The sequence below is a fragment of the Garra rufa genome, chromosome 25, assembly GCF_049309525.1.
Source record: "Garra rufa chromosome 25, GarRuf1.0, whole genome shotgun sequence".
In the NCBI taxonomy this organism is placed as follows: domain Eukaryota; kingdom Metazoa; phylum Chordata; class Actinopteri; order Cypriniformes; family Cyprinidae; genus Garra; species Garra rufa.
In genome coordinates, this window is record NC_133385.1 from 162082 (window position 1) to 187562 (window position 25481).

General features: G+C 40.1%; 1 protein-coding gene across 2 annotated transcripts; it reads right to left on the reverse strand.

The window, feature by feature from the left end:
- Window positions 1–234: 234 nt before the first annotated feature.
- Window positions 235–25390, reverse strand: pus7 (pseudouridine synthase 7). 2 transcript variants are annotated; one of them, XM_073832106.1, is made up of 18 exons: window positions 25247–25390; window positions 25046–25163; window positions 24610–24919; window positions 24392–24476; window positions 24083–24196; window positions 15080–15224; window positions 13738–13755; window positions 11042–11153; window positions 10893–10970; window positions 10681–10809; window positions 7178–7303; window positions 6963–7024; window positions 4469–4629; window positions 4267–4393; window positions 4094–4195; window positions 3151–3280; window positions 2988–3079; window positions 235–751 (listed from the first exon to the last, which is right to left on the reverse strand). In XM_073832106.1, exons 1-18 carry the CDS (start codon window positions 25289–25291, stop codon window positions 615–617), a joined length of 2091 nt encoding a protein of 696 aa, XP_073688207.1. In that variant the 5' UTR covers window positions 25292–25390; the 3' UTR covers window positions 235–614. The 2 variants fall into 2 exon arrangements, with proteins under 2 accessions (XP_073688207.1, XP_073688208.1); XM_073832107.1 differs by lacking the exon at window positions 13738–13755.
- Between the last annotated feature and the right edge of the window lie 91 nt (window positions 25391–25481).

The following is a 25481-nucleotide window of genomic DNA, read 5'->3' on the forward strand; positions in this document are numbered from 1 at the left end:
AATTCTTTTCTATATGATGGGGTACGTTCATGCCAGGCCAAGCTAAAAAAGATGGCATCTGAAAGTTGCGTTTGGTGGTCAGTTTGTGCAAATATACATTTCTGACTACATTTTTGCACTTTCAATGTCTTTTCTAGCTAGAAATCAGGATTGTATTAATTAAATATTAGTTTAGTTATCACCAAACTGTTGCCCTGTGCATCATCAGCCTTAGGAGACATTGTGCAACAGACGTTAGAAATCAGGCAGATTCATTTATTCAGATTAAAATATTTACAGTGACCAATTGAATATTCAGCAGGAATCAAACATTACAATAATAAATCATCAAATAGCTAACTTAATTTGTCAAGGACCAGAGTACATTCATTTCCTCCAACCCTACCGCTCCATGTGCGGTTTACGGTGATGTTCTGGAAATGTGTGTAAGAACAGTCTTTATACTCTGGCAGAGCTTTAAAAAAAAACACTCATTAAAAAAAAACACTCACTAAAATGAAGTAAACTGAAACCTGTGCTGTAGCTTCTGTGTGTCCAAATGACAGTCAAAGCTTCATCAGGATTTGATGTGAGCAGAATAAAGCTGCTGGAAAACCCAGAGCGTGTTGTTCGGCTCAGTTGAGCCAGACGGTGTTGAGCTGAGTCTGATTCTTGATGCTGGTGTCCATCTTCAGCACTTCTCTGACGGCCATCGTGGCGTATGTGGAGGACGGCAGAGAAAACTCCATCTTCAGGGCCCGATACTTCCCTTCTGCACACACACACACACACACACACACACACACACACACACACACACACACACACACGGGACATTGAAGGATAAGGATTTTTAACAGCTTAATTTTAGAATACAAAAAATTATAATATCTGTTGGAACTGTTCAAACATTAAAGGATGAGTTCACTTTGATAACATCAATGCACAGATAATGTACTCACCTCCTTGTCATCCAAGATGTTCATGTCTTTCTTTCTTCAGTCGTAAAGAAATTGTTTTTTTGAGGAAAACATTTCAGGATTTCTCTCTTTATAATGGATATGGATGGAGCCCCGAAGTTTGAACTTCCCAAATGCAGTTTAAATGCAGCTTCAAAAGACTCTAAACGATCCCAGTCGAGGAGGAAGGGTCTTACCTAACGAAACCATCCGTTATTTATGAAACCAATTGACAATTTATCTACTTTTTAACCTCAAATGCTGGTCTTGTCTGGTCTGTGCGCAGTGAATGTGTAGTCAGTATAATCCGGGTCAATACAGCTGGGGTACGTCTAAAAACTCCCATCTCGTTTATGTCTTCAATGTCAAAATCATTCTACAATGCTGTTTTTACTTTTTTTGTGAAGGGCGTTTGAGTTTCTTTGTATGTTCACTTTGTAAACACTGTGTCAGTACTTTTGCAGCGATCTAAGGTGATTTTTGAAGTTAGGGAAGAAAACGAGATGGGAGTTTTTAGACGTACCCTAACTGTATTTACCCCAATCACACAGACTTCACATGAGCTGCGCAGAGATGAGACAAGACCAGCATTTGAGGTTAAAAAGTAGATAAATTGTCAATTTGTTTAGAAAATAACGGATGGTTTGGCTAGATAAGACCCTTCCTCATCGACTGGGATCGTTTAGAGTCTTTTGAAGCTGCATTTAAACTGCATTTGGGAAGCTCAAACTTCAGGGCTCCATCCATATCCATTATAAAGAGAGAAATCCTCAAATGTTTTCCTCAAAAAACACACTTTCTTTACGACTGAGGAAAGAAAGGCATGAACATCTTGGATGACAAGGGGGTGACCCATTTTTGTTATCAAAGTGAACTACTCCTTTAAGAATGTTGTGCACGCATAAATTAATATTAAAATGTAAAATAAAGTGAGTTTAGTGTTTTTTGTTTTTTTTATCTGGATGAATTGGCCATAGTCTTAAAACAATGCCATGTGGTGCAAACATGGTTTATATAGAAATTAATTTATTTGCTTAACATTTTTTTTTTGATGTTCTCAGTAATTAAAGTGTTTAGAAACCAAGTGTTTGCATTTATTTCGCGTTTTTGTAAATAATGATCTGGACCTGTATTCACGAAACATTTCATCTTAGCACTGAGAGTTCTCCTAAATAGCAGTAAATGTTTTTAGCTAAGAGTTTTGTCTTAAAACATATTCCCAAAGCTGCTGAGACAAACTTTTGAGGGAAAGAGAGAAGTCTTCAGCTGAGAGTGAGGGGCGGGGTTTGAGCTCATTACTATGGATGATGTCAGCATGCTCATTAACTATGCACACAGTGATTGGCTGATAGGGGTGTCTGTCAGAAATTTGTTCATAAAATATTATAGAGGGCGATATTATGTTGCCATATTCAAATAAAGGTTTAAAAATAAAGATGTTGCCACTAATGTCAATTAGTGTCAATAATTAAACAAGTATATATGTTCAGCTAATTGTCAAGCTCTTACATGTGTGCTTCTCATAAACAATTAGCAGATATGCATATAAACAAGATTTTAATTGAGCGACTAGAATAATCATGGCTGATAGTAAGACATGCAAATGGCAAAGAAAACCGAACTGGACTCAAGAACAGCTTCTAAACCAAACCTGTTCATGAAACAAGGATATAATCAAAAGAAAATTTGGATTATGGATAACCTCCAAAACCAAAGATTTCTTTTTATATTTTTACTGGTTATAATAGAAAGTGTACTGGTTTTAATGGTAACTAGCATGATTTTAGCACGATTAGCATATTGTTAGCATGATTTAGGAGGAGAAACAGTCAGAAAATTTTGGCTTAAGTTTAAATAGAATATCAGTAAGTTGGCTTTCTCAGGCCAACTTCATAATATTAATAATAATGATCATGGACATAAACACAGTGGTCAGAGCTATAGGAGGCCCAAGGAAAGCGACTGTCTGCTGTGTTTTGTCCAGGCAGTGAATAAACCGATAGATGTGTGAGAAATATTCCTATCTAGAGAGGAGTAAAGGTCTCGGACCTTTGAGGTAGACCGGAGCCGGAGCGTTTTCCAGCTTCTCCACATCGGTGTGAACCAGAGGAACTCGAGGATCATCGTACTGGATCAGCTCCCTTTGGAGGACAAACATCAGATGAGTCCATCAGAACTATAGCTGCATCTCTAAACACTGGATCTCACTCACCAGCTGACGTCTCTGGGGCGCGTGAGGATCCGTCTGTACGCTCCGGCCAGAGAGTAATCCCGAACCTTGTGCCTCATGTTATCGATGTCCAGCTCATCAGCGCTCAGCATGTCTCTGTAGCCTCCACCCACTGCAGGACACACACAAACGTCCAGAACACCAGTCACGAATTAAACACCAGCCGAACAAACCTCTGTGTCACCAGTTAACCACAACTATATCCAACCCTCCACCTGCTCTCACAACATCTACCTGCTCAAATACTTTTAGACAACTTATTAAAGGAGAAGTTCACTTTCACAACAAAAATTTACAGATCATGCATAAAGATACTCACCCACTTGTCATCCAAGATGTTCATGTCTTTCTTTCTTCAGTCGTAAAGAAATTGTTTTTTGAGTAAAACATTTCAGGAGTGTTCTCCATATAGTGGACTTCTATGGTGCCCTGAGTTTGAACTTCCAAAATGCAGTTTAAATGCAGCTTCAAAGGACTCTAAACGACCCCAGCCGAGGAAGAAGGGTCTTATCTAGCAAAGTATATAAATTTGTCAATTTGTTTAGAAAATAACCAATAGTTTCGCTAGTTAAGACTCTTCTTCCTCGGCTGGGATCGTTTAGAGTCCTTTGAAGCTGCATTTAATCTGCATTTTGGAAGTTCAAACTCAGGGCACCATAGAAGTCCACTATATGGAGAACAATCCTGAAATGTTTTACTCAAAAAAGTATTTCTTTACGACTGAAGAAAGACAGACGTGAACATTGGATGACAAGGGGGTGAGTACATTATCTGTTTATTTTTGTTCTGGAAGTGAACTTCCATCTGAAGCTAGAAAAACATACGTTCATTGAGGGTAGTTTTCTATTTGATCAATTTCTCCCAGGTCTAAAAATCAGACTTTTTTAAAACGAGTCTTCCTCATCTACTCCACATATATATCTACCGCTGTGAGTGGGATAAATGACGTCGAAGCCCGGCAGCGGCATCACCACATCGTGAGCGGAGTGTTTCTCTGCCTCATCAGCGGACAGAACATGAGCAGAGCCTGGAAAACACAGGAGATTCAGTCAGCTTCTTTATCATCCTCATCATCCTCATCATCTCACACACACAAACCTCCTCTGAGAACCAGATCTCCCTCCACAGCTCTGAGCCCAAAGGCCTCCATGCGTCTGCTGACCATAGAGTTCCAGACGTAGCTCTGATAGCTGTGGATGTACATCAGCCTGTTGTTACGAGGAATCTGAAGCAGGATAGAGACGGTCAGAGCACTGTTGAGGTCAACATATGTGTGTTTTTGAGCACTGGCTTCTCTCACCAGTCCGAACGCCGTGATGATGTTGTTTTTGCCGTATTTGGCCAGGCCTCGCAGTAACTGTCCCTCCACGCAGCGTTTGACCGGCAGTTTCTTGAGGGCCGCCTCTGGGTCCTGAGAGCGTGCCCACTCCTCTCTGCACTTCACCAGATAGCCCTTCTCCGCTGCACACACACACACACACAATAACACACACAAACACACACACACACACACACACACACACACAGACACACACAGACACACACAGACACACAAACTCTCCGTTACACTCAGAACACAACAGCACACGCGTGAAGCGTTGTCTTCTCTCTAGCACCACTACACTGCCCTCCAAAGGCAAAGTGCAGTAACTACACAAATTGAGTTAAGGTTTAAAATGGACTTTGTGACAACAGTTTTGTCTTGTGGCAAAGTCTCCTGGTTCAATTTTGTCCCATTTCAGAGAAACGAGAGTCTTAACATGTTTGACTAGCTGGCGTAAAAACTGGCGTAAAAAGGCATTGTTCTCAGTTTCAGTATCGGTGTAGTTACTGCACTTTGCCTTTGGAGGGCAGTACAGTGGCATTACTAACGCTGGCACACCGACTGAGACAGACTGAGTTTGCAGTGATATAGAGATGATATAAACAGCAGTACGGTGTTGTTGCACAGCTCAACCGTTTCCCATCATGTAATGAGTGTTGGTGACAGTAGGAGCAGTGATCTTGATGATTTGATTCCCGTCACCTTTTGACTCAATCAGAGAGCTCACGGACAATTACAATTCAGTAAAATACATCTATTCAGCTGTGCTTAAAACGATCCAGTGAAGTAACTGAATAATGCCATAATGCTATTGTAAAGCTGATCTGTATTGTACAAGGCAACACATAAATAAACTTGACTTATGTGTTTTGCATTCAAACTCATTTATGTCAGATATCTCAAAGAAATACAGTTTTTGCATGTTTGTCACACTTTAATGTTTCAGATCATCAAACAAATTTAAACATTAATCAAAGACAACACAAGTAAACACAACATGCAGTTTTTAAATGAAGGTTTTTTTTATGAAGGGAAAACAAAATCCAAACCCACATGGCCCTGTGTGAAAAAGTGTTTGTTAAAACATAACTGTGGTTTATCACACCTGAGTTCAGTTTCTCTAGCCACAGTCAGGCCTGATTACTGCCACACCTGTTCACAGTCAAGACATCACTTAAATAGGAGCTGCCTGACGCTACACATCATGTTGAGGTCCAAAGAAATTCAGGAACAAATGAGAAAGAAAGTAACTAAGATCTATAAAGCCCTTTCTAAAGCGTTGGGACTCCAGCGAACCACAGTGAGAGCCATTATCCACAAATGGAGAAAACATGGAACAGTGGTGAACCTTCCCAGGAGCGGCCAGCTGACCAAAATCACCCCAAGAGCGCAGTGTCGACTCATCCAAGAGCTCACAAAAGACCCCACAACAACATCTGAAGAAAAGCAGACCTCTTTTGCCTCAGTTAAGGTCAGTGTTCATGACTCCACCATAAGAAAGAGACTGGGCAAACATTCCAAGACCAAAACCGCTGCTGAGCCAAAAGAACATAACATCTCAGTTTTGCCAGAAAACATCTTGATGATCCCCAAGACTTTTGGGAGAATACTCTGTGGACTGACAAGACAAAACTTGAACTATGTCTCATTACATCTGGTGTAAAAGTAACACAGCATTTCAGAAAAAGAAGATCATACCAACAGAAATATGGTGAAGGTAGTGTGATGATGGTCTGGGGCTGTTTTGCTGCTTCTGGACCTGGAGCCATGAAATCTGCTGTCTACCAAAAAATCCTGAAGGACAATGTCCGGCCATCTGTTGGTGACCTCAAGCTGAAGCAAACTTGGGTTCTGCAGCAGGACAATGATCCAAAACACAGCAGCAAATCCACCTCTGAATGGCTGAAGAAAAACTAAATGAAGACTTTGGAGTGTCCTAGTCAAAGTCCTGAGCTGAATCCTATTGAGATGCTGTGGCATGACCTTAAAAAGGCAGTTCATGCTGGAAACCCCTCCAACAACTGTCAAGATGAGTGGCCAAATCTCCTGCACAGCGCTGTATCAGACTCATTGCAAGTTATGGCAAACGCTTGATTGCAGTTGTTGCTGTTAAGGGTGGCCCAACCAGTTGTTAAGTTTAGGGGGCAAACTCTTTTTCACACAGGGCCATGTGGGTTTGGATTTTGTTTTCCCTTCATAATAAAAAAACTTCATTCAAAAACTGCATGTTGTGTTTACTTGTGTTATCTTTGACTAATATTTAAATTTGTTCGATGATCTAAAACATTTAAGTGTGACAAACATGCAAAAAAATTTAAAATCAGGAAGGGGGCCAATACTTTTTCACAACACTATAACTGTACTTTACTGAAATGCAAGACATTAATCTGATTTTGCTGGCATGCGGTTCAACTGCACTCGATCGATAAACAGAAATGACAGCAGGAAAAGGCTCTAGAGAGAATCAGACCTCCAGGACGAGGTTTCAGGATGAGATCCACCACTTCCTTCCAGTTGCTCTGCAATATAGCCCTGAGAATAAGAGCAGACCATCAGTTCCCTCATAGCAGCTCCAGAAACACAGGTGTGAGTGTGAGCACATACGTGTGCATTAGCGTGTATGACGGCGTGTGTATGTATTAGAGTTGCGTGTGTGTGCGTGCGTGCGTGCGTGTGCGTGTTCACCTGCCGACGCGGTGCGTGGGAACGGCTGTGGTGCCGAAGCGCTGCATGCCATAATAGTTGATGAAGCCGCTGTCTCTGAGTGAAGTCATGGCTTGCTCCACCTGCTCCAGAGAGCCAGAGATATTCCTGTGGGGAAGAGTCATTTCACACACTCAAACTATACTTCATACTTATTTCCACATGCAGTTTAGTTTTTCTTGCCATTCATGCTCAGTGAATGTTTTTTTTAGCAACCAGTCTGACGAATATTCTCAGTTTCACAAAGCAAAAACACAACCATCCAATAAGATGTGAGCATTACATCACGTGCCCAGAGCAGCTGCTGTTGCACAAAAGGACAAGAGTGGTGGAAAACCAGTGTAAACAAACACAGAAGAGGAGCATAGAGTTGGGGAACTATGACTTTGTAGGCAAAAACCTGGAAGCAAGTTAGCATTTTAGCACTTCCGGTTCCATCATCCCAAAGTCAATGGGTTTTTGGGATTGGATTTTGATTAAAACCCTTAAAGTGCCCCTATTATGCCATTTTAAAGGTAGTTAATATTGTTGTATTAGTCTCTTAAAACAGGTTTACATGTATGCAAGTTCAAAAAACACTTTAGTTTTCTCCAAAATTAGATTTAATTTTACCCCGTTTCTAAATGATTCATAAACGACTCGTTTGAAGCAGTTCGAAGAATCAGTCTCTCTAAACCCCTCCTTTCCGTCAGCCCTCACTGCTGTGATTGGTCAGATGGTGCAGTCCTTTTGGATTGGTCTACCGCTACAGCGCAAAACGAAACGCCCATTGGCATAACTGAATGACAGCTGCGGAGACCTGTTAATGCATAGAAAAGATAGCCTCGATTTTACCCTATCAATTCGAGCCGGAGTCTGACGATGAAACGGTTGAAGTGGCACATCGACAAGAAACTGTTTTGCAAGCACGACTGGAGCAGGACGTCTCTCAGTGGGTGTCATATGCTAACTGTGAAAAGTGCTTGCAATTTGCTATTGTAAGCGAACCGGGCACACCTCTACGTTGTGAACTTCAACACTGTACAATCCAAAACACTGCGTTAAGCCATCGTTTATCATTATCATTACTTAAACTAATAAGGCAGACAGACAGTCAAGCTGCATCAATCACAATTTTTAGACTACATTGCACTCACAGCTGAACAACAGAACTACAGAAACGCAAGTTAGCCGGTTACCAAGACATGTGCGGGGTTGTTACACAACATAACGTACACAAAGACGTATTTTGAACGATCGCTAGAAAATACAATCATCAATTATTAATCATACTTACAGGTAGAAGTTCAGAGGAGCAAGCCGGTCCAAATAAACTGGGCACTGATCCATTTTTTAAAACGTTTGGTGAATCTCGCGTTGTAACGTTACTCCCCAAGATTGGAAAAGCAGTCATCAGTAAAATGACGCGAACACAACACAAGATTGGAATTGTACTGCTGAGGTGTTGAAAAAATTAATGTTAACCACTCATTCTTGGTAGTTTCATCTTTCGGAAGGGCATATAAAACAAATTCACTCTCACAGCGCAGGACGCCTTCTTGACATGACGTAATGCACGTGAAAATGGTAGGCAGGCCTACTGTTTGTGGGCGGACAAGTTGTTCGCGAATGTGGGCGGACATTACGCAAATGTGTAGCTCGTGACGTGTGGCCGTTACAGAAAAAGATTCGAATTGCTGACGACTCGTTTAGGCAAATGTGAGCCGACTCTTTTTTTTGATAGACAAAAACTTCATTTATAGTGCACTGTCGGCGTCACAACTTTGCAGATAGTTTATGTTCACATACAGCTACATGACACACTACATGAAATATCATATTTGAAAAGGCATAATAGGGGCACTTTAAATAAGGTCTGTGGTTAACACAAGCTCAAGATACTTTCAGGTTTTATTGTACGACATAAAACACACCAGTTACACCCCACTCCTGATTTTTTTAACTATTACGTTTCTTAAAAAAGACGGTTGCTAACAAGTTGCTAAATGTGGCTACAGGCGCCATCGGAGACATTAAACGTCATCACGCACAACAGTTGATCAATTTACAGAGTTTTCTAAATGTAGTATAATTTGCAGTACAATTAATTGTAAAATAACCAAACTGAGTTAGTTCCCTATGTTTTAGTATATATTACAGTATATATTATATCATATTATATTATTAGACAGTTTTTTTGCTTGTTTTGCTTTGCCCCGAAATGCCACTAATAGTTTTGTATGGAAGATTCTCGTTTAATTACTGATGCAATCTGGGTTCATACCATGAGGTAAATTAATTTTGACTATTATTCTATGTAAACACCACGATTACAGGCTTTTTGTGGTCGCGGTCAAACTTTACTGATGCATAGTGCTTGAAGCCACGTTAAAGTTAAATCTTTACGGCCACATGAAGCTGTTAGAAAGAAGATTGTAATTTTATCCGTGCTTCTAGAAAATCCTAGCCTGGAAAACATCCAGACCCTACTCTATTAAGATTAAGGATCTGACATTGAGCAATGAAAAGGGCCTAACTCGAGGGGCGGCACCAAGAGTGCATTTGAAACTCTCACTGCATGCAATTGGATAACGCCACAACCAATCACAACAATCCACCGTGTGAAATGATGGATTAAACTCTTGCCGTATCCAGTCGGCAAAACTGCAAAAACGTCCTTCTTGCAAAGGAACGATTCGAGCGGTTTTCTGTTCCTCTTTTATATGGAAAGCAAAGTCTAAGTCGTTCATTGTAGCGGCCAAAGCCGTTTCAAACAACTGGTGTTCATCTGTAGCCATCTTTCAATGTTTACTAAATGATTCCGGACGTCTTCATCAGTTTAGCTCGCCTCTGTCCCGCCTACATCAGATACACCGATTTGATTGGTTCCCAGAACTGCTTACATAATGCAGTAATGTGGATCATTGCTCGATGCCAGAGTGTCTTGCAGAGACAATTCAAGTTGTGTTCTCGCCAGACCTCTGGATTTCCAGGGTAAGAAAATCCTCATTTTGTGTAACAAATCTAACAAAACAATAGCTGGAACGTGGTACTTTATTCACTAAAATAAATGTAATCTTACCATAATTAAACACCTGTTCACTCTGCTGTTATTTAATCATTTCATGCACTAGCTTTTTATTTGTATACTTCACAGAGACTTAAAATATTCGTATTAATCAAGGATTTATTGACTTTTAATGGACCTTATTTTGAAAAGTACAGAAATACGTGCTTTCACATGTGCTTTAGTTATGATTTCATTTATTCAGTCCTTACTGTCGTTTATTATCGCTTCATTTCAGTTTTATTTTGGCTCTAGTTCTGAATTTATTCCAGTTTTATATGAAAAGGTTAATGTAACATAGAATAAAACTCATCCAGAGTAAATCCTTTATACTCAACATGTTTCTAAAAATAAGTTTGAAAAAGGTTGAAAAGACAGAGAGAGAACAGAGAGTGCCGTCAAACAGCAGCTCAGGTGAAGCGGAGCGTCCTGGTCTAACCTGAGGACCACCGTGAAGTGGTTTCCCTGCAGTTCTCCAAGTTTCAATGGATGTTTCTTGTAGCTGAAGTTTCCCAGCTTCAGGTTCATGAGGCATTTGTTGAGGTGAGACAGTCTTTCAGCGCTGATCCTGCCGAGACACAGATTGAGAGAAACACAGGTGAGGCTGAGGACGGCAGACGTTAGTCTGGATCTGATCTGATCTGCACTCACTTCAGCACTGCGATCTCCTGCACTGTGATGGCCCTCTTGTCTTTGGTGCCCATGTAGGAGAACATGTTGGGTCTGACCCTACAGAAACACAAGAGCAAGTCAGAGTCGAGCGTCAGGTAGCGTTAGGTCAGACGGAGCGTTCGACAGACCTGAGGAACTTGGACAGGAGGTTGATGGCGTCCATGGTGTCCTTGTTCTCCTTGTAGAGCACGAAATGGCAGAAACTTCCACGGTTCTTTGGCCAAGAATGCTTTCGAGGGGCTTCGGTGGGACACGAGAGGAAAGAGATGAAAGACACAATATGAATTTATAGCTTTTCCGTTAGACAGCGTCTCTATCGGGTCAGCAGGACAACTCAACCACTGTTTTCTGTTGTTTGTTGGTTTTCCCCTGATGTTTTACTATCTTTAGTTACAGTCAACAGATGGAGGTCAGGAGACTAGTTTTCACAGCTGGCTTCAGCAGAAAAGATCTTCATGGAATAAATATATTTACTAGGGATGCACCAGAATGAAAATTCTTGGCCGAAGCCGAACAAATATAAACACTGGGCCGAATGCCAATTACCGAACACCCATGTATTTCTCCCATGTATTTCGCCTGTTTTTTCACCATTGCATAAATTAAATAGCCAATATTTGCTTTTTATAGTTTTATCTTGCTTTTCAAATAAAGTACTTACAAAACAACAACTTAAAAATATTTACTTAACACTTAACATTTGTAACATTTTAGTAGACATTATAGCCTTCCAACAAACCACAATTTAACTTCAAATTATTAAGTCAGTAAAATAATATTCTTTGTAAGAGCCCCTTCTTGAATCAGGCATGTGTTTTAATGTACAAATAAATGCAGCCTTGCTGAGCAAAGGAGAATGTTAGAATAAATGTATTAATAGAGCTTTGTTTTATTTTATTTGACAGAACAACAGTTAAATGACAATCCTAACATTTCTGAATGTTGTCTTTTATTTAGTGGTAAACCCGCAAGAAGAGCTCAGTCCTAGTGTTTGCTGGCAGCAGCAGATTTGTGAATGACTGTCATCTTTGGTCTTTGAACCCTGGCTAAGGAGCTGCTGTCAGAATAAACACAATTGGTGTCTGGTGTATTAGACAACAGAACGTTCTGGAGTTGATTGACTAATGGATGATTTCAGTCCTTTCTCTTCTCATGAAGACATGCGATGCGCTTCTAAACAGTAAGGATGCACCGAAATGAAAATTCTTGGCCGAAAACCGAAACACTGAAAGAATTATGGCAATTATTAGTACCATTGCATTTATGGCTATGACTGTGTACTAATCTTACTAAAATCAAGGCATTGCAATTGCATAAATTAATATTAAAGTTTCAAAGAATACATCAATTATATTAATTTAACCAATTGTTATCAATCAAATATTATATTAATTAAATGACATATACATATATATATTTTAAATTGTTTACATTTTTATAACACATTATCTTGTGGATCCATCGGTTCACATTTACAACTCTTTCTCTTCCAGCAGGAGGCGCTGTCAGAATGGAACACAAAGCAGCGCAGCAAATGATTTTGAAACGTGCAGCGCTCATATTTATTCAATGGATAGCCTTTTGAAGTTTCATCGCAATTCTTGTCTTTCAGTCCCACATTTAACACCTGAAATCATGATTAAGACTTTCTTAACCTAATAACACTGCAGTCATCAATGAAAATTAAGAGCTTTATTTAAGTCTTTCAAAAAACAACCCTTACACAAAATACGTTTCTTTTTATTTTTTTCCCGCCATGTTCAGGGCACAAGAAAAATAGGCGACTAAATTAATATCAGCATATAAAATATAATCGCCTCTTATTGTCTCTGAGAGAATGCACATCAGATGCTGAAAGCACTGTCAGTTTTCACTTTCACTTTTAGCGCAGTTTTCACGTTGCTTGTGTGATATCCATTGGCTCACCTCCATGGTTTAAAACATAAATATTTATAAAAATACAGTATATAGAAAGGACAAAGCTTTAAAATATTGTGACGTAACACCAACGTAAAGCCATTGTTTTTCCCTCACTGAAAGCTCCATCTGTCTGTCTCTGTCTCATCACTGGCCGCACCACGACTGCAGACACACACCCTCTGGAAACTTCGGCATTACATGTTTAGCAAATCGCTATCTGTGGGTCTTTCTCGGATATACTGATATATGTCCACACCGCAGATGTGTTGCTTCAGACAAACACGTGCAGGCTGCGCTTTCTGTTTGCGTAAACGTACTGTTTCGGCCGTGTTGTTTCGGTGATAAAAGTCTTTCAGCCGAACACCGAAAATGCCCTTTTGGGCCATTTTCGGCCGAATATTTTCGGTGGCCGAATATTCTGTGCATCCCTACTAAACAGTCTCTCGCTGTCGCTGCTTGGAATGATTTTAACGTCTTTCTCAGACACTTATAAATGCTTTCACACTGACCACATGTTTGCTGCATTTGATCACATCACACTATAAAAGAGCTTTTTTGCTATTTTTGGCCAAATAATTTCAGCTGCCGTATATTCGGTGCATCCCTAATATTAACTACATTTCTACATTCCTTCAGTCACTTGGTTTGTATTTTTGTGCACATCATGGGACAAACAGAATAATATCTCTAGAACAAACCAAACCAAACATAAACACGCTTTTGTCAATCATCTCAGCTCGTATCTGCCGTTTCGGGATCATGATTTAGTCCTACAGATTCATACAGTTGTAACTGTAATAAAAGATGGTTTGTCAGCATTTTAAAGAATTATCTTTTTGAATGAAACGCCACAACTCCAACAGAAGGACAGACCCGTCCCGGACTGATGTGGGCCTGATCTTACCTGCGGAGGGCCGGAGCTCTGTCCAGAGAGCCAAAGAAGCGTTAGGAGAACAAGAGAGCGTTACTCAGGACAGAGACGAGACACACGACCGCGCTCGCATGCGTTCACCAGCGCGCCGACAGCTCTGGGAACCGCTCTGTTTCCATTTCACTCGTTTGGAACTACTAAATGACGTCATTCAGACAATCCAATTGGGTTGATTCCTTACGTACTGAACAGGAACAGAACGGATCTCATCGAATGAAAGTGTCACATTTTCTCATTCTTGATCAGAGAAATGGAAAAGCGAATCCTGATTCTGTGCTGCTGACATGCACAGGCTCATGCAGACTGAAGCACAGCGGTCCGCTCATGCGAGAGAGGATCATGCAGAGCGCCATCTAGTGATCACACACCTTCATTAGTCATCAGAACCCGTCTCAAACTAAAAGCACATCTTAAAGGAGGAGTTCACTTTCAGAACAACAATTGACCGATATTGTACTCACCCACTTGTCATCCAAGATGTTCGTCTTTTTTCCTTCAGTCGTCAAGAAATTATGTTTTTTGAGGAAAACATTTCTGGAAATTTCTCCATATAATGGACTTTGAAATGTGATCCTCCAAACTGAGGTTTAAATGAGTCTTCAAAGAGCTGTAAACGATCTCAGGCGACGAAGAAGGGTCTTGTCTACTGAAACGATCAGCTATTTTCTCAGAAAAATATTTTTAATATACCTTTTAAGCACTGAAACTGCATAATCTATGTAATCACGTCTGTGTATTGCTGCTCAAAAAGGTAGTGAACGGTGGAAAAACTCCATCTCATGTTCTCCTCAAGCTTCAAAATCATCCGACATTGTTGTCCTTTACGTTGTACCTTGTTGGTAAAGAGCGTTTGTCTCTGCAGGTTCGCTTTGTGAACACTGGGTCTGTAGATCCGCATACAGCGTTTCGATGTGATTGAGTAGTACGTAACACAGCCCTGGTGCTAGACCAGTTTCAGTGCTTAAAAGGTATATTAAAAATATATTTTTCTGAGAAAATGACCGATCGTTTCGGTAGACAAGACCCTTCTTCCTCGGCTGGGATCACTTACAGCTCTTTGAAGCTGCATTTAAACTGCATTTTGGAGGATCACATTTCAGAGCACCATTTAAGGTCCATTATATGGAGAAATGTCCAAAAATGTTTACCTTAAAAAACATAATTTTTTGACAACTGAAGAAAAAAAGACATCTTGGATGACAAGTGGGTGAGTAAATTATCTGTGAATTGTTCTGAAAGTGAACTAATCCTATAAATACGGTCTTTCAGGCGTTGGGACAGACGGGGAGCGCGTGGCTCTTCACCGCAGCAGTACCTGCCAGAGCTTTCTTCCCAGCAGCATGATACGCCACGATGAACTTCTTCCCTTCTCTGTCCTCGGTCTTGGTCTCCAGTCCGGGATACAGAGTCTTCACAGCTTTGTGCAGAAGAGTGCGTTTCTCCTTCGAATCCTCCTGCACCTGAAAGATTCCGTATGTTAGTCTGCGATGGAAGAATTGGTCGACGGTTTCCGACAATGAAGCTCGATTCTCGACTAAACACACCACGGACCCACCCACCGCTTAACACAGAAACAACATACATTTGGACAGTTACAGTGCCTTGCAAAAGTATTCATACCCCTTTCATTTGTTTTTCACATTTTGTTTTGTTGCAGCATTATGTTAAACTGAATTAAATTAGTTTTTCCCCACATTAGTTTACACTCCATACACCATAATAATGACAAAGCAAAAAACAGATTTGCAAATTTTGACAAATGTATTAAAAATCAAACACTGACATAAGTAGATTGCATAAGTATTCATCCCCTTAACTCAGTCCATAGTTGAAGCAGCTTTACAGCCTCAAGTGTTTTTGGGTCTGATGTGAGCATCTTTGCACATCTGCATTTGGCAATTATCTGCCATTCTTTGCCTCACCTTTTCACCTCTCCATCTCTGTCAGCTTGGACATTTTCTAGAGTCCTAGTTGTTCCAATCGTCTTCCATTATGGAGAATGCTTCTGTCAACCTTCAATGCAGCAGATTTGTTTCTGAACTCTTCTCTAGATCATCGCCTTAACGCAAGTCTGTCACTGAGCTCTACAGGCAGTTATCTTGGTTTTTGCTCTGATCTGCATTTTCAGCTGTTAGACCTTTTCTGAGAGGTGTGTGTCTTTCTAAATCAGACTCATTCAAGTCAATTTGCCACAGTTTAACTCCACTCTAAGTGTAGGAACATCTAGAAGCAATATGAATGCTCCTGAGATACATTCCCAGTGTCCCAGAAAAGGGTATGAATACTTATGCAACGGGACCTTTTCAGTTTTTTATTTCTAATAAATTTGCAAAGTTGTTACAAACCTGTTTTTGTGCTTTGTCATTATGGAGTATGGAATGTAAATTGATGTGAAAAAAAAAACTGATTTAAAGCAGTTTAACAATGCTGCAACAAAACAAAATGTGAGAAAAATGAAGGGGTATGAATACTTTTGCAAGGCACTGTAGAACACAGGTGCATGGGCTGCTACTTTTTGCAGGTTTTTCTGTGCTGTCTTCATCACCGTATGAGCGATCAAAGGTGTTTAATTTAGTCACTAAAGGCAGAAGCACTGATACGCTGTCTTTGATTCAAACAAGAGCTGCAGCTCTATGGGATTATTTTTGTGCCAATAAGACTGAACCTATCTTTATAAGACTGAACGTAACTTTCCAAGAAATGATCAAAAATATGCCACTGCAAAAGAAGAAAAACACAATGAAAATGAAAAAATGAACTCAGTCGCACCAATTTAACATGCTCTTCAAATATGATTCATTCTTTGTTAATGATTTTCAAAGAATCGTTTTCGCGAATCATGGATTCTGAATGCGTTGCCACAGCTTTCGCTTACGCTTTGCAAATTTTCGTTTGCTGTTTTGGCACAAACCTCTCGTGGGGGCGGGATTAACAGCGATCTACTCTGATTGGCTAATGAGCTTTTGATGGACAGTTGCTCTCTGACCTGGAAGCACAGGATATGTCTCTGTTAGATTTGTTGAATTTGTAATACATTGTCAGCACAGCTGTAGTTTCCCCAGTTTCATACAATACAAATCACAGATGAACATGTTTATTTAAAATCAAGTAACATAAGTAATAAAAACAATATCTTAAATATATAGCCTTGTGTTTTATTTTATTTAAAGGACTGCATTTGCATTTTACTTAAAGGGATAGTTAACGAAAATCAAGAACTTCAAACCAAGTAATCACTCTAGGCTAATCATTTTAATTTCATTTCAGTCCTATTGTTATTTTCTTTCCTCTGTGAAACAATAAAGTTGTTGTTTTTGTTTTTAAAATCTCATCACCTGAAGGCACTGTTCGTACTCTCTTTGCACATGGAATAAAGCTAAGAATGAAATCATAAGTTTTGGATTGTCAGAATACTAGATCAATAGAAAAAAAATCTTAAGAATAAAAATCAAAGTACACTTTCATATTATTATCCAATTATTTTGATGACTAAAAAATACAAAATAGACAATGTTTTTTTAAATAATACATTTTCCAGCATGAATAAAAATCACAAGAACAATACGTAATGTTTCAGATAAATATATAACCATTTAATAACAAATTGTAAAATGCAATACAAATCAGGAATCTGTAAATTTGATCATTCTCTTTAACTTTTATTTAATTGACAAAAGTACAAAGAAAAGATTTTCAAAGTTTCACTGACCAACTTAAATATATTTTGTAAATATAAACAAATTTTGATTTTGATGGCTACACCACACTAAAAAAAAGTTGTGACAGAGGCAAAATAAAAAAGGGTTATAGAATATCCAAATAAGCTGTTTTGGAACCGTTTGTGAGCAGGGTGAATTAGCAATAGGTAAGGTTATCAGGTTTGGCTCATCTGACAGCTATATATGAAGTGATGCTGCTGGTTCACTGGGCCAGAGCTCATCTCATCTCATCTCAGTGTGCTGTGGCCAGATGAGTTCACTGGGAAAAACTGATGTGGAGCTGTCAGTCCACTGATCGAAGGGAACTCGAAACTATTAGGTCTAGAAGATTCCTTATCATGTGGCTCCGTCTAGTGGACAACATCAATATCACCGCCTTCATCTTTCAGTTATAATGGCTGATTAGCGTCCCAAACATGATAAACTCGTGAAACTAAAGCCGACACGCTACAGGACTGTCATGAATGGAATTTGGTCTTGAGGACGGATAGTGGCCAGTAGGTCTGGGTCTGTTCATGGCAAAAAAAGTGTCAGACTGTGTCTAAAGATAATAATCTTAGAATCCAATAAGCAGTCATTGCCATTCGTTTTCACAAAGATTTTTTAAATATTTAATATTTGTCACTGACACCAAGTGCAGCTCTAGCGGAGAAGTGTTCCCTGTCATATATCATTCAGCATTCATTTTGTAATTTTATCAAACGTTTTTCTTGATAGGAAAAATCTCTATTGTTGTGATTTATTTCTTGTAGGGCTGCAACAACGAATCGATTAAATCGATAAAAATCGATTACTAAAAGAGTTGGCAACGAATTTCATAATCGATTCGTTGTGTCGCGCGACGCAGAGACATTTGATTATTTTTATATATAACAAAAAAAAACTTTATTTGAGCGCGAAGCAGAGTGACCGCACTCTCGCGCATTGATGCTAGCAGAATTCAGCGCCTGACAGGGCGGAGCAACAAACAAAAACAAAAAAAAAACAGAGGTACTGAGGTAGAGGAAAGATACATGACGGACGCAGAGGAACTGAGTGAACTTTGCTACTTTTCGGACGCTTTTGCTTACTGCTCCGCGCTTTGCTCCCTGTTTATGAACTTTTCTCATATTTTTCTAAGATTTTAACTTCAGCATATCAGCACAGTTTGATACAAACATTACGAGAAAGGAGACTTTTTGCCTCCCAGTGCGAGCAGTTTACATTCCGGAGACGGGAAACACAGCTGCCTACTTTCAACAGACAAGAAAGAAAATGCCTCTTCTGGAATCTACTTGCTGCACAAACTGCCACAGACTTTTACAAAGGATCGTGGTTTTAGAAACAAAGTTACTCGCTGGACTTCCAAAACAGGCGGAACACACAGAAGATCATCATCACGGACCCCCTCAGCATACAGCCGGTGAGTCCTGTGAATCTAGTCAATATCGACAGTTTATAGGTGTAGAGGAACAAGCCAAAACTGATCGACACACAAATCGATGGCAAAAACAGGGAGCGAGACCCAAAGGCACTCGAGACATTAGACTGTCAAGAGTATCTCGTATTGCTGCGGTATCATCCTCTACCCCAGATATAGCTATGACAAGGCTTGCAAAAACTGGTGTTTTACCACCCCCTATACAGCTCGAAAACAGATTTGAAGCATTAATGAATGTGGGTGAGGAATCCCCAAATGTGACTGAACATATATCATGTCAGCCAACTCCTAACATCGCTATAAACAGGCGCGCAAGGTCGAGCAGACAGCGGCACTCAGAGCGCAGCCGAGCCCAGGACTCTGATAGTGGGTGACTCCATTATCAGAAATATCAGTAGCAGAACTACAACTACATGCTGCTGTCCTCAAGCAACCGTCTCTGATGTGAACAAAGAACTTCGGAACATTCTAATGAAGCACAAGACTGCAAATCGAATCATCATCCATGTGGGAAAGAACGATATTCGGAAAGAGCAGTCAGAACTCCTAAAGAAGGATTTTGGTGAACTCATTGAAACACTTCGAAGACTTGAAGTTCAGTCGTTCATCAGTGGACCACTCCCAGCAAGGGGAACTAACATGTTTTCACGGTTGCTTGGACTGAATACCTGGCTACAAAGAACCTGCAGTCTAAAAGGAGTCAACTTCATTGACAACTTCAACCTTTTCTGGGGCCATAGACAACTGTTCAAACTGGACGGCCTTCACCCAAACAAACTTGGTGCGAGAGTGCTTAAGGACAATATCTATTTTTCACTCCGGCATCCCTCAGTAGAATGTGTGAGTCTACCCAACATGAATGGCACACACACACTTGGACAAAGTGACGACAGGACATCTTATCAGCTTCAGAGTCATCACGTGGCCAACACAACCAACAAGGACACTGACAACGCCACACAGCCACAACAAGCACTGCTTATGGACACTTTCCTGGCTGAGCCCTGCGCACAGAGCTTATCACAGACAGACTGTGACGTACTGCAACAGCTCCAAGACTCAACACCGAAGGACGACTTTCTGGTAAACAGTCAGAGAAGCCAGGACAACATTTTCCAGCCACCGGAAACTCCAGAGCCAGAGCTCCATTCACCAGACACATTATCCCTCTCTCCAGCATCTCCACTTCTAAGCTTCTCACAGAAAATGGAGGAACTGGTATATGCTGGAACCAGACTCTCCCACTCTTTTGCTGCAAGCCCCCAGTTAACAACTAAAAAACGGCAGGCACCACAACCACCAAAGCCTGTGGGCCCAGCTCGCCTTCCTCCTCCAGTGAGAGCTCTCCGGCCGCTGCCACAACGCCAGGGCTCAAACCCTCCTGCATCTGCTGTGAGTGAACCAAAAACAACTGATAACAGCTCTCAGTGATATGAGTCGGGTCCCCGCTACGGTAGCAGCAACACTCAGGAATGTTTACATAAGCGGGAACCCAGTGTGCCTGTAGTTTTCCCTATTTCTGTTTTAATATGTGATAAAGTCTAAGGCCATCTCAAGCCGTACGGTTCAAACTAAGATTGCTCTAGAGACAAAAAGTAATGCCATCAAGCTAGCATTTTTAAACATTCGCTCACTAAAAAAATAAATCACTTCTGATCAATGATCAACAACCTGGATTTTATGTTTCTAAATGAAACATGGCTAGAAGACAGCTGCAGTGCAACAGTCCTCAATGAAACAGCCCCTCCTAACTTTACTTTCATGAGAGTCTGCAGAGCTGTTAAGAGAGGAGGTGGTGTAGCTGCTCTATTTAAAGATGTTTATCAATGCAAGCAAGTGTCATTTGGTCACAGCACAGCACATTCTATATGATCAGTCGACTGCTTGAGCAAAGGTGGCCTGTAACAGCCACACTGTCCCACAGCTCTGTCACACAGATAGGCAAAAGGTACCTGGATCTGAAACCAGACCAGTGGAGCTTGCTGGAAGAGCTTTCAACAGTCCTCAAGCCTTTTGAATGTGTCACTGTGTTCATGAGTGGACAGAAATATGCAACAATATCTGCAATACCTCCACTTGTGAAGGGGCTGTTGAAGTCCACCCAGAGTACCGTCTACGAGTTCCATCTCACTGCGGTGCAGCGGTTGCAGGAGAGATGGAAAAGGGAGACTGCTTTCTCAGATGGAGCACCAAACACAGTGATTTTAGCGATGGCCCTTGACCCAAGGTTTAGGAAACTGAGCAAGTTTCTTTCACCTGATGAAATCCTACCTGTTCAAACTAAACTGCAATCAATGTGACTTGAAGAGAGAATGAAGATGGATGTGCAGCAGCATGGCAGGTGCAGTGTTGTTACCTCCACCAATACTACAGCTACTGAATCAACACCTCTACATCAGATATAGATTATTGCTCAAATTAATGTTTTTAAAAACGTGCTAGAAATGTTATAATTAAGAGAATTTAACATAGACCTACGCATTTTAAAAGACATGATAAAATGTGTCTACTCATGATTACAAAAAGAAAAAGAAGCATCGGACTTAATGCAAAACCTAATATAACAGAACAGAACATGAAATATCATTATCACATCATCATCCAACATGAAATAGACTTTATTACACGGACTGACAGCGACGGAAAGGTAAAAGGCATTAAAAACTCGCCATACTTTAATACTTAATATAAACAAAGCACGACGTATTGCACACCGCAACAACTTTCCAATATGCGTCACCGTCTGTGCTTCCAGGTCAGAGAGCAACTGTCCATCAAAAGCTCATTAGCCAATCAGAGTAGATCGCTGTTAAGCCCGCCCCCACGAGAGGTTTGTGCCAAAACAGCAAACGAAAATTTGCAAAGCGAAAGCTGTGGCAACGCATTCAGAATCCATGATTCACGAAAACGATTCTTTGAAAATCATTAACAAAGAATGAATCATATTTGAAGAGCATGTTAAATTCGTGCGACTGAGTTCATTTTCTCATTTTCATTGTGTTTGTCTTCTTTTGCAGTGGCATATTTTTGATCGTTTCTTGGAAAGTTAGTTACGTTCAGTCTTATTGGCACAAAAATAATCCCATACAGCTCAATCATCGCCCGCTCCAGTGCTTATATAAAACTCTTCAAGTATTTACTTCACAAATACAAGTTCAGCTTTTCAAGATGCTCAAAGGACCAAAGTCAAACGACTCATCGACTACATGAATATGGCTCTCTGATTACGATATCAGTACGTGATTACAATAACAGGATTTCTGTTTTTATATGAAGGTGAGTTTAAGACTTTAAGATCAAGTGAAGACAATTTAAGGAATACATTTGATTAAAACACTATACATAGAGTTAGGGTTACACTTTACAGTTTGGAAATACAACTTCCAATCAATTCTCTATTACTTTTCCTCCATTTTATCAAAACCAGCTGAAGTCTTGAATAAGTTTGCACATAAATACTAGAATATGGAAATGACTTTTACACTGCTAAAAAGTGCTGTTCTTCCTCAGCAGTTCATTAGTTCCTTCAGTAGTTTATTAAAAAAAGATAAATATTAACTGTGTTTATGTTTAAAGACAACAAATCGGCCTCAATGGGCTCAGAAAAAACAACTTAATTCAAAGGGAAACAAGTTTACATTCCCCATCTTCAGCAAACATTAACGAGTTCAAGACTTTCTGCTCTCATTAAGACTTTAAGATGTGCAGAAACCCTGAATAAAGGGGAATGTATGTTATTCCATTAAAAAAACAGCACCTGAAACACAGATGAGACGTGTAACCGATGGAAGATTTTAGGGCTGTCACTATCGATTTTTTTTTTTGTAATGTAATCGGATAATTATATTTTTTTTTTCTTTGTGATAATAAAATAAAACTTAGCCTTCGAAATGGCTTATATGTGACCCTGGAGCACAAAACCAGTCATAAGGTTAAATTTGACAAAACTGAGATTTATACATCATATGGAAGCTCAATAAATAAGATTTCTATTGATGTATGGTTTGTTAGGATAGGACAATATTTGGCCGAGATACATCTATTTGAAATCAGAAATCTGAGGGTGCAAAAAAATCTAAATACTGAGAAAATCACCTTTAAAGTTGTCCAAATTAGGTTCTTAACAATGCATATTACTAATCAAAAATTACATTTTGATATGTTTACAGTAGGAATTTTACAAAAAAACTTCATGGAACATGAACTTTACTTAATTTCTTAATGATTTTTGGCATAAAAGAAAAATCAAAAATTTTGACGCATACAATGTATTTTTGGCTATTGCTACAAATATACCCCAGCGACTTAAGACTGGTTTTGTGGTGCAGGGTCACATATAAATACATATATAATAGCAATGAGGCAATAATAATTAGTTTAAATAAAGTATCAAAAGCAAGTAGTCATATGGTTTTATGGAACAAAACTGTTCAAATACATATTCATATATGTATTATAAACAGTAAAGCTAATGTACATTATGCATTATAACAAATCCCGCAGAGGGACACCAACGGCCTGACCATTGTTTTTTTTTTTTTACTTTAATATTTGTTTAATCCTTGTTTAATATTGACTCAACAAACATTTAATTCAAATGTCCACCTAATCTTTAATAATTGGCCATTTCTTTACGACAGAAATGCTGCAGGCGCTGTAATTTGTTGAATATGTGGACATCAAAACAAGGGTTTAAACTTTTATTTTGAAATCACGATGAACAGTTCAGTTCGCATATAGAGATGCACTGATGTATTCTCCTGTGTTTGCATAGGGTTATAAAAGATATAGCTTACAAATCTGATGAAACGGCACATGTTGGGTTCCCAGATAAACATTATTATCAACCAAAACTCACAATCACATGCAGAGATAGAGTTTGACACGCTCCACACATGGAAATGATAGCAGTTCTTGTTTATAATAACGTTTACTGTGAACGGAGCCGATCTGAGACGCACGTAAATAACCTACACGCATGTAAATAATTAAAGCGCATATTTTAAACCTGCCTCGCATATATATATTTAATTGAATCGTAGTGTTTGCAAATTATTAGCATTAATTAATAGCATTATGCTTTATTATCATTCAATCGGGGATCCTTTTTTAAATCAAATACTTGAATAGAATCGAGGAATCGTTAAATCCCCTGAAGGTTTGCTGACGTGTCTCTCACCTCGATGGAGACGCTCCCCTCTTTGTTCTTGAATTGCTGCAGTTCATCCAGCTGCTGCTTCTGCTCCTCTGTCAGAGTCTGAGCCTCCACCGAAACACAGTCTGAAGAGTTTTCCTGCGGCACACGGACAAATGCTCATCTACACGGGTTTAGTCGAACCTACGAGTCCTGAAGCTGAAGAACTACAACATTAATCTAAAGTGCACTGCTGCACACACATACATGCTTTAGTAAGAAAAAATGCAATTAAACATAAACTGTTAATAAAATCAGTGAATGATCATAAGTGTGAGTAATGCAGGCCCTCACCTCAGCATCAGCAGGAACAGACAGATCATCCAGGCCAACAATCTTCCCGTCTTTATTGATCTCATGGACCACAAAGTCAGAGTACCTGAATAAAAAAAGAATACATGTCACTAAAAAACTCCTGTCACTCTCACTCTCTCTCACTCACTCACTCTCTCTCTCTCTCACACACACACACACACACACACACACACACACACACACACACACACACACACCTCTCCTTGAGGATGCCTGAGAAGCCTTTGTGTTCGCTGATGAAGTTGAGAATGCCCACATCTGCCTCACTGAGTCCGTGCTTCATCATGTCAGCGAAGCTCTCCTCTTCCTCCTGCTCCTCCTCACACAGCTCCTCTTCCTCGTCCAGCTGCTCTCCCTCATCTCCTCCTCCTCCTCCTCGGTTCTCCTCCTCGACTCTGGGTCTCTTGGCGGCATGATCCGGATCCTCATCCGGGAAGGAGCGCTTCTCGCCGATCAGAACCGACACCGGATTCGCCTCAGTGTCCTCCATCGGGCCTGAGCTGTTTGCTGAGGAACCGAGAAACACTCTGTATTCACACAATATGCTTGTTCTGGGTTATTCTAGTGCACATACCGTATCTCTGTGTTCACTATCTGAAATTCCATCAGGATTTCTAATATACATTTACTCACGTGTTAGACGACAGCTGCAGGAAGTGTAGAGTGTGAGTGAAAGCCGCCTCTTCCTAAGCTTCTTTCTGGGCAGTAAAACATGCGCTTGAACACGGAATGAGAATAAAACAGCACGGATCTGAAAGCACACCGAGAGCACAGTAAATCTAGTTAAGACTCTCAGGACTGCAGTAGAACATAATCGTAATGTAATGATCTTACTGTGTGCACACGAGACAAACCGCTCCTCAAAACATCCATACACATGTGTTTCGTCTGGCGATGACTCTCACATACCCCGGAAACGACTCCTCCACTCAGGCCCGCCCCCTGACGTCTGTCATTGGCTTACACCGTTGTCAATCATAGCACGACAATTCAGATTGCGCAATCAGGTGTACACATATACAGCGTTGGTAACTATTAAAAACAGCATTAAAACTATTAAAAATACTAC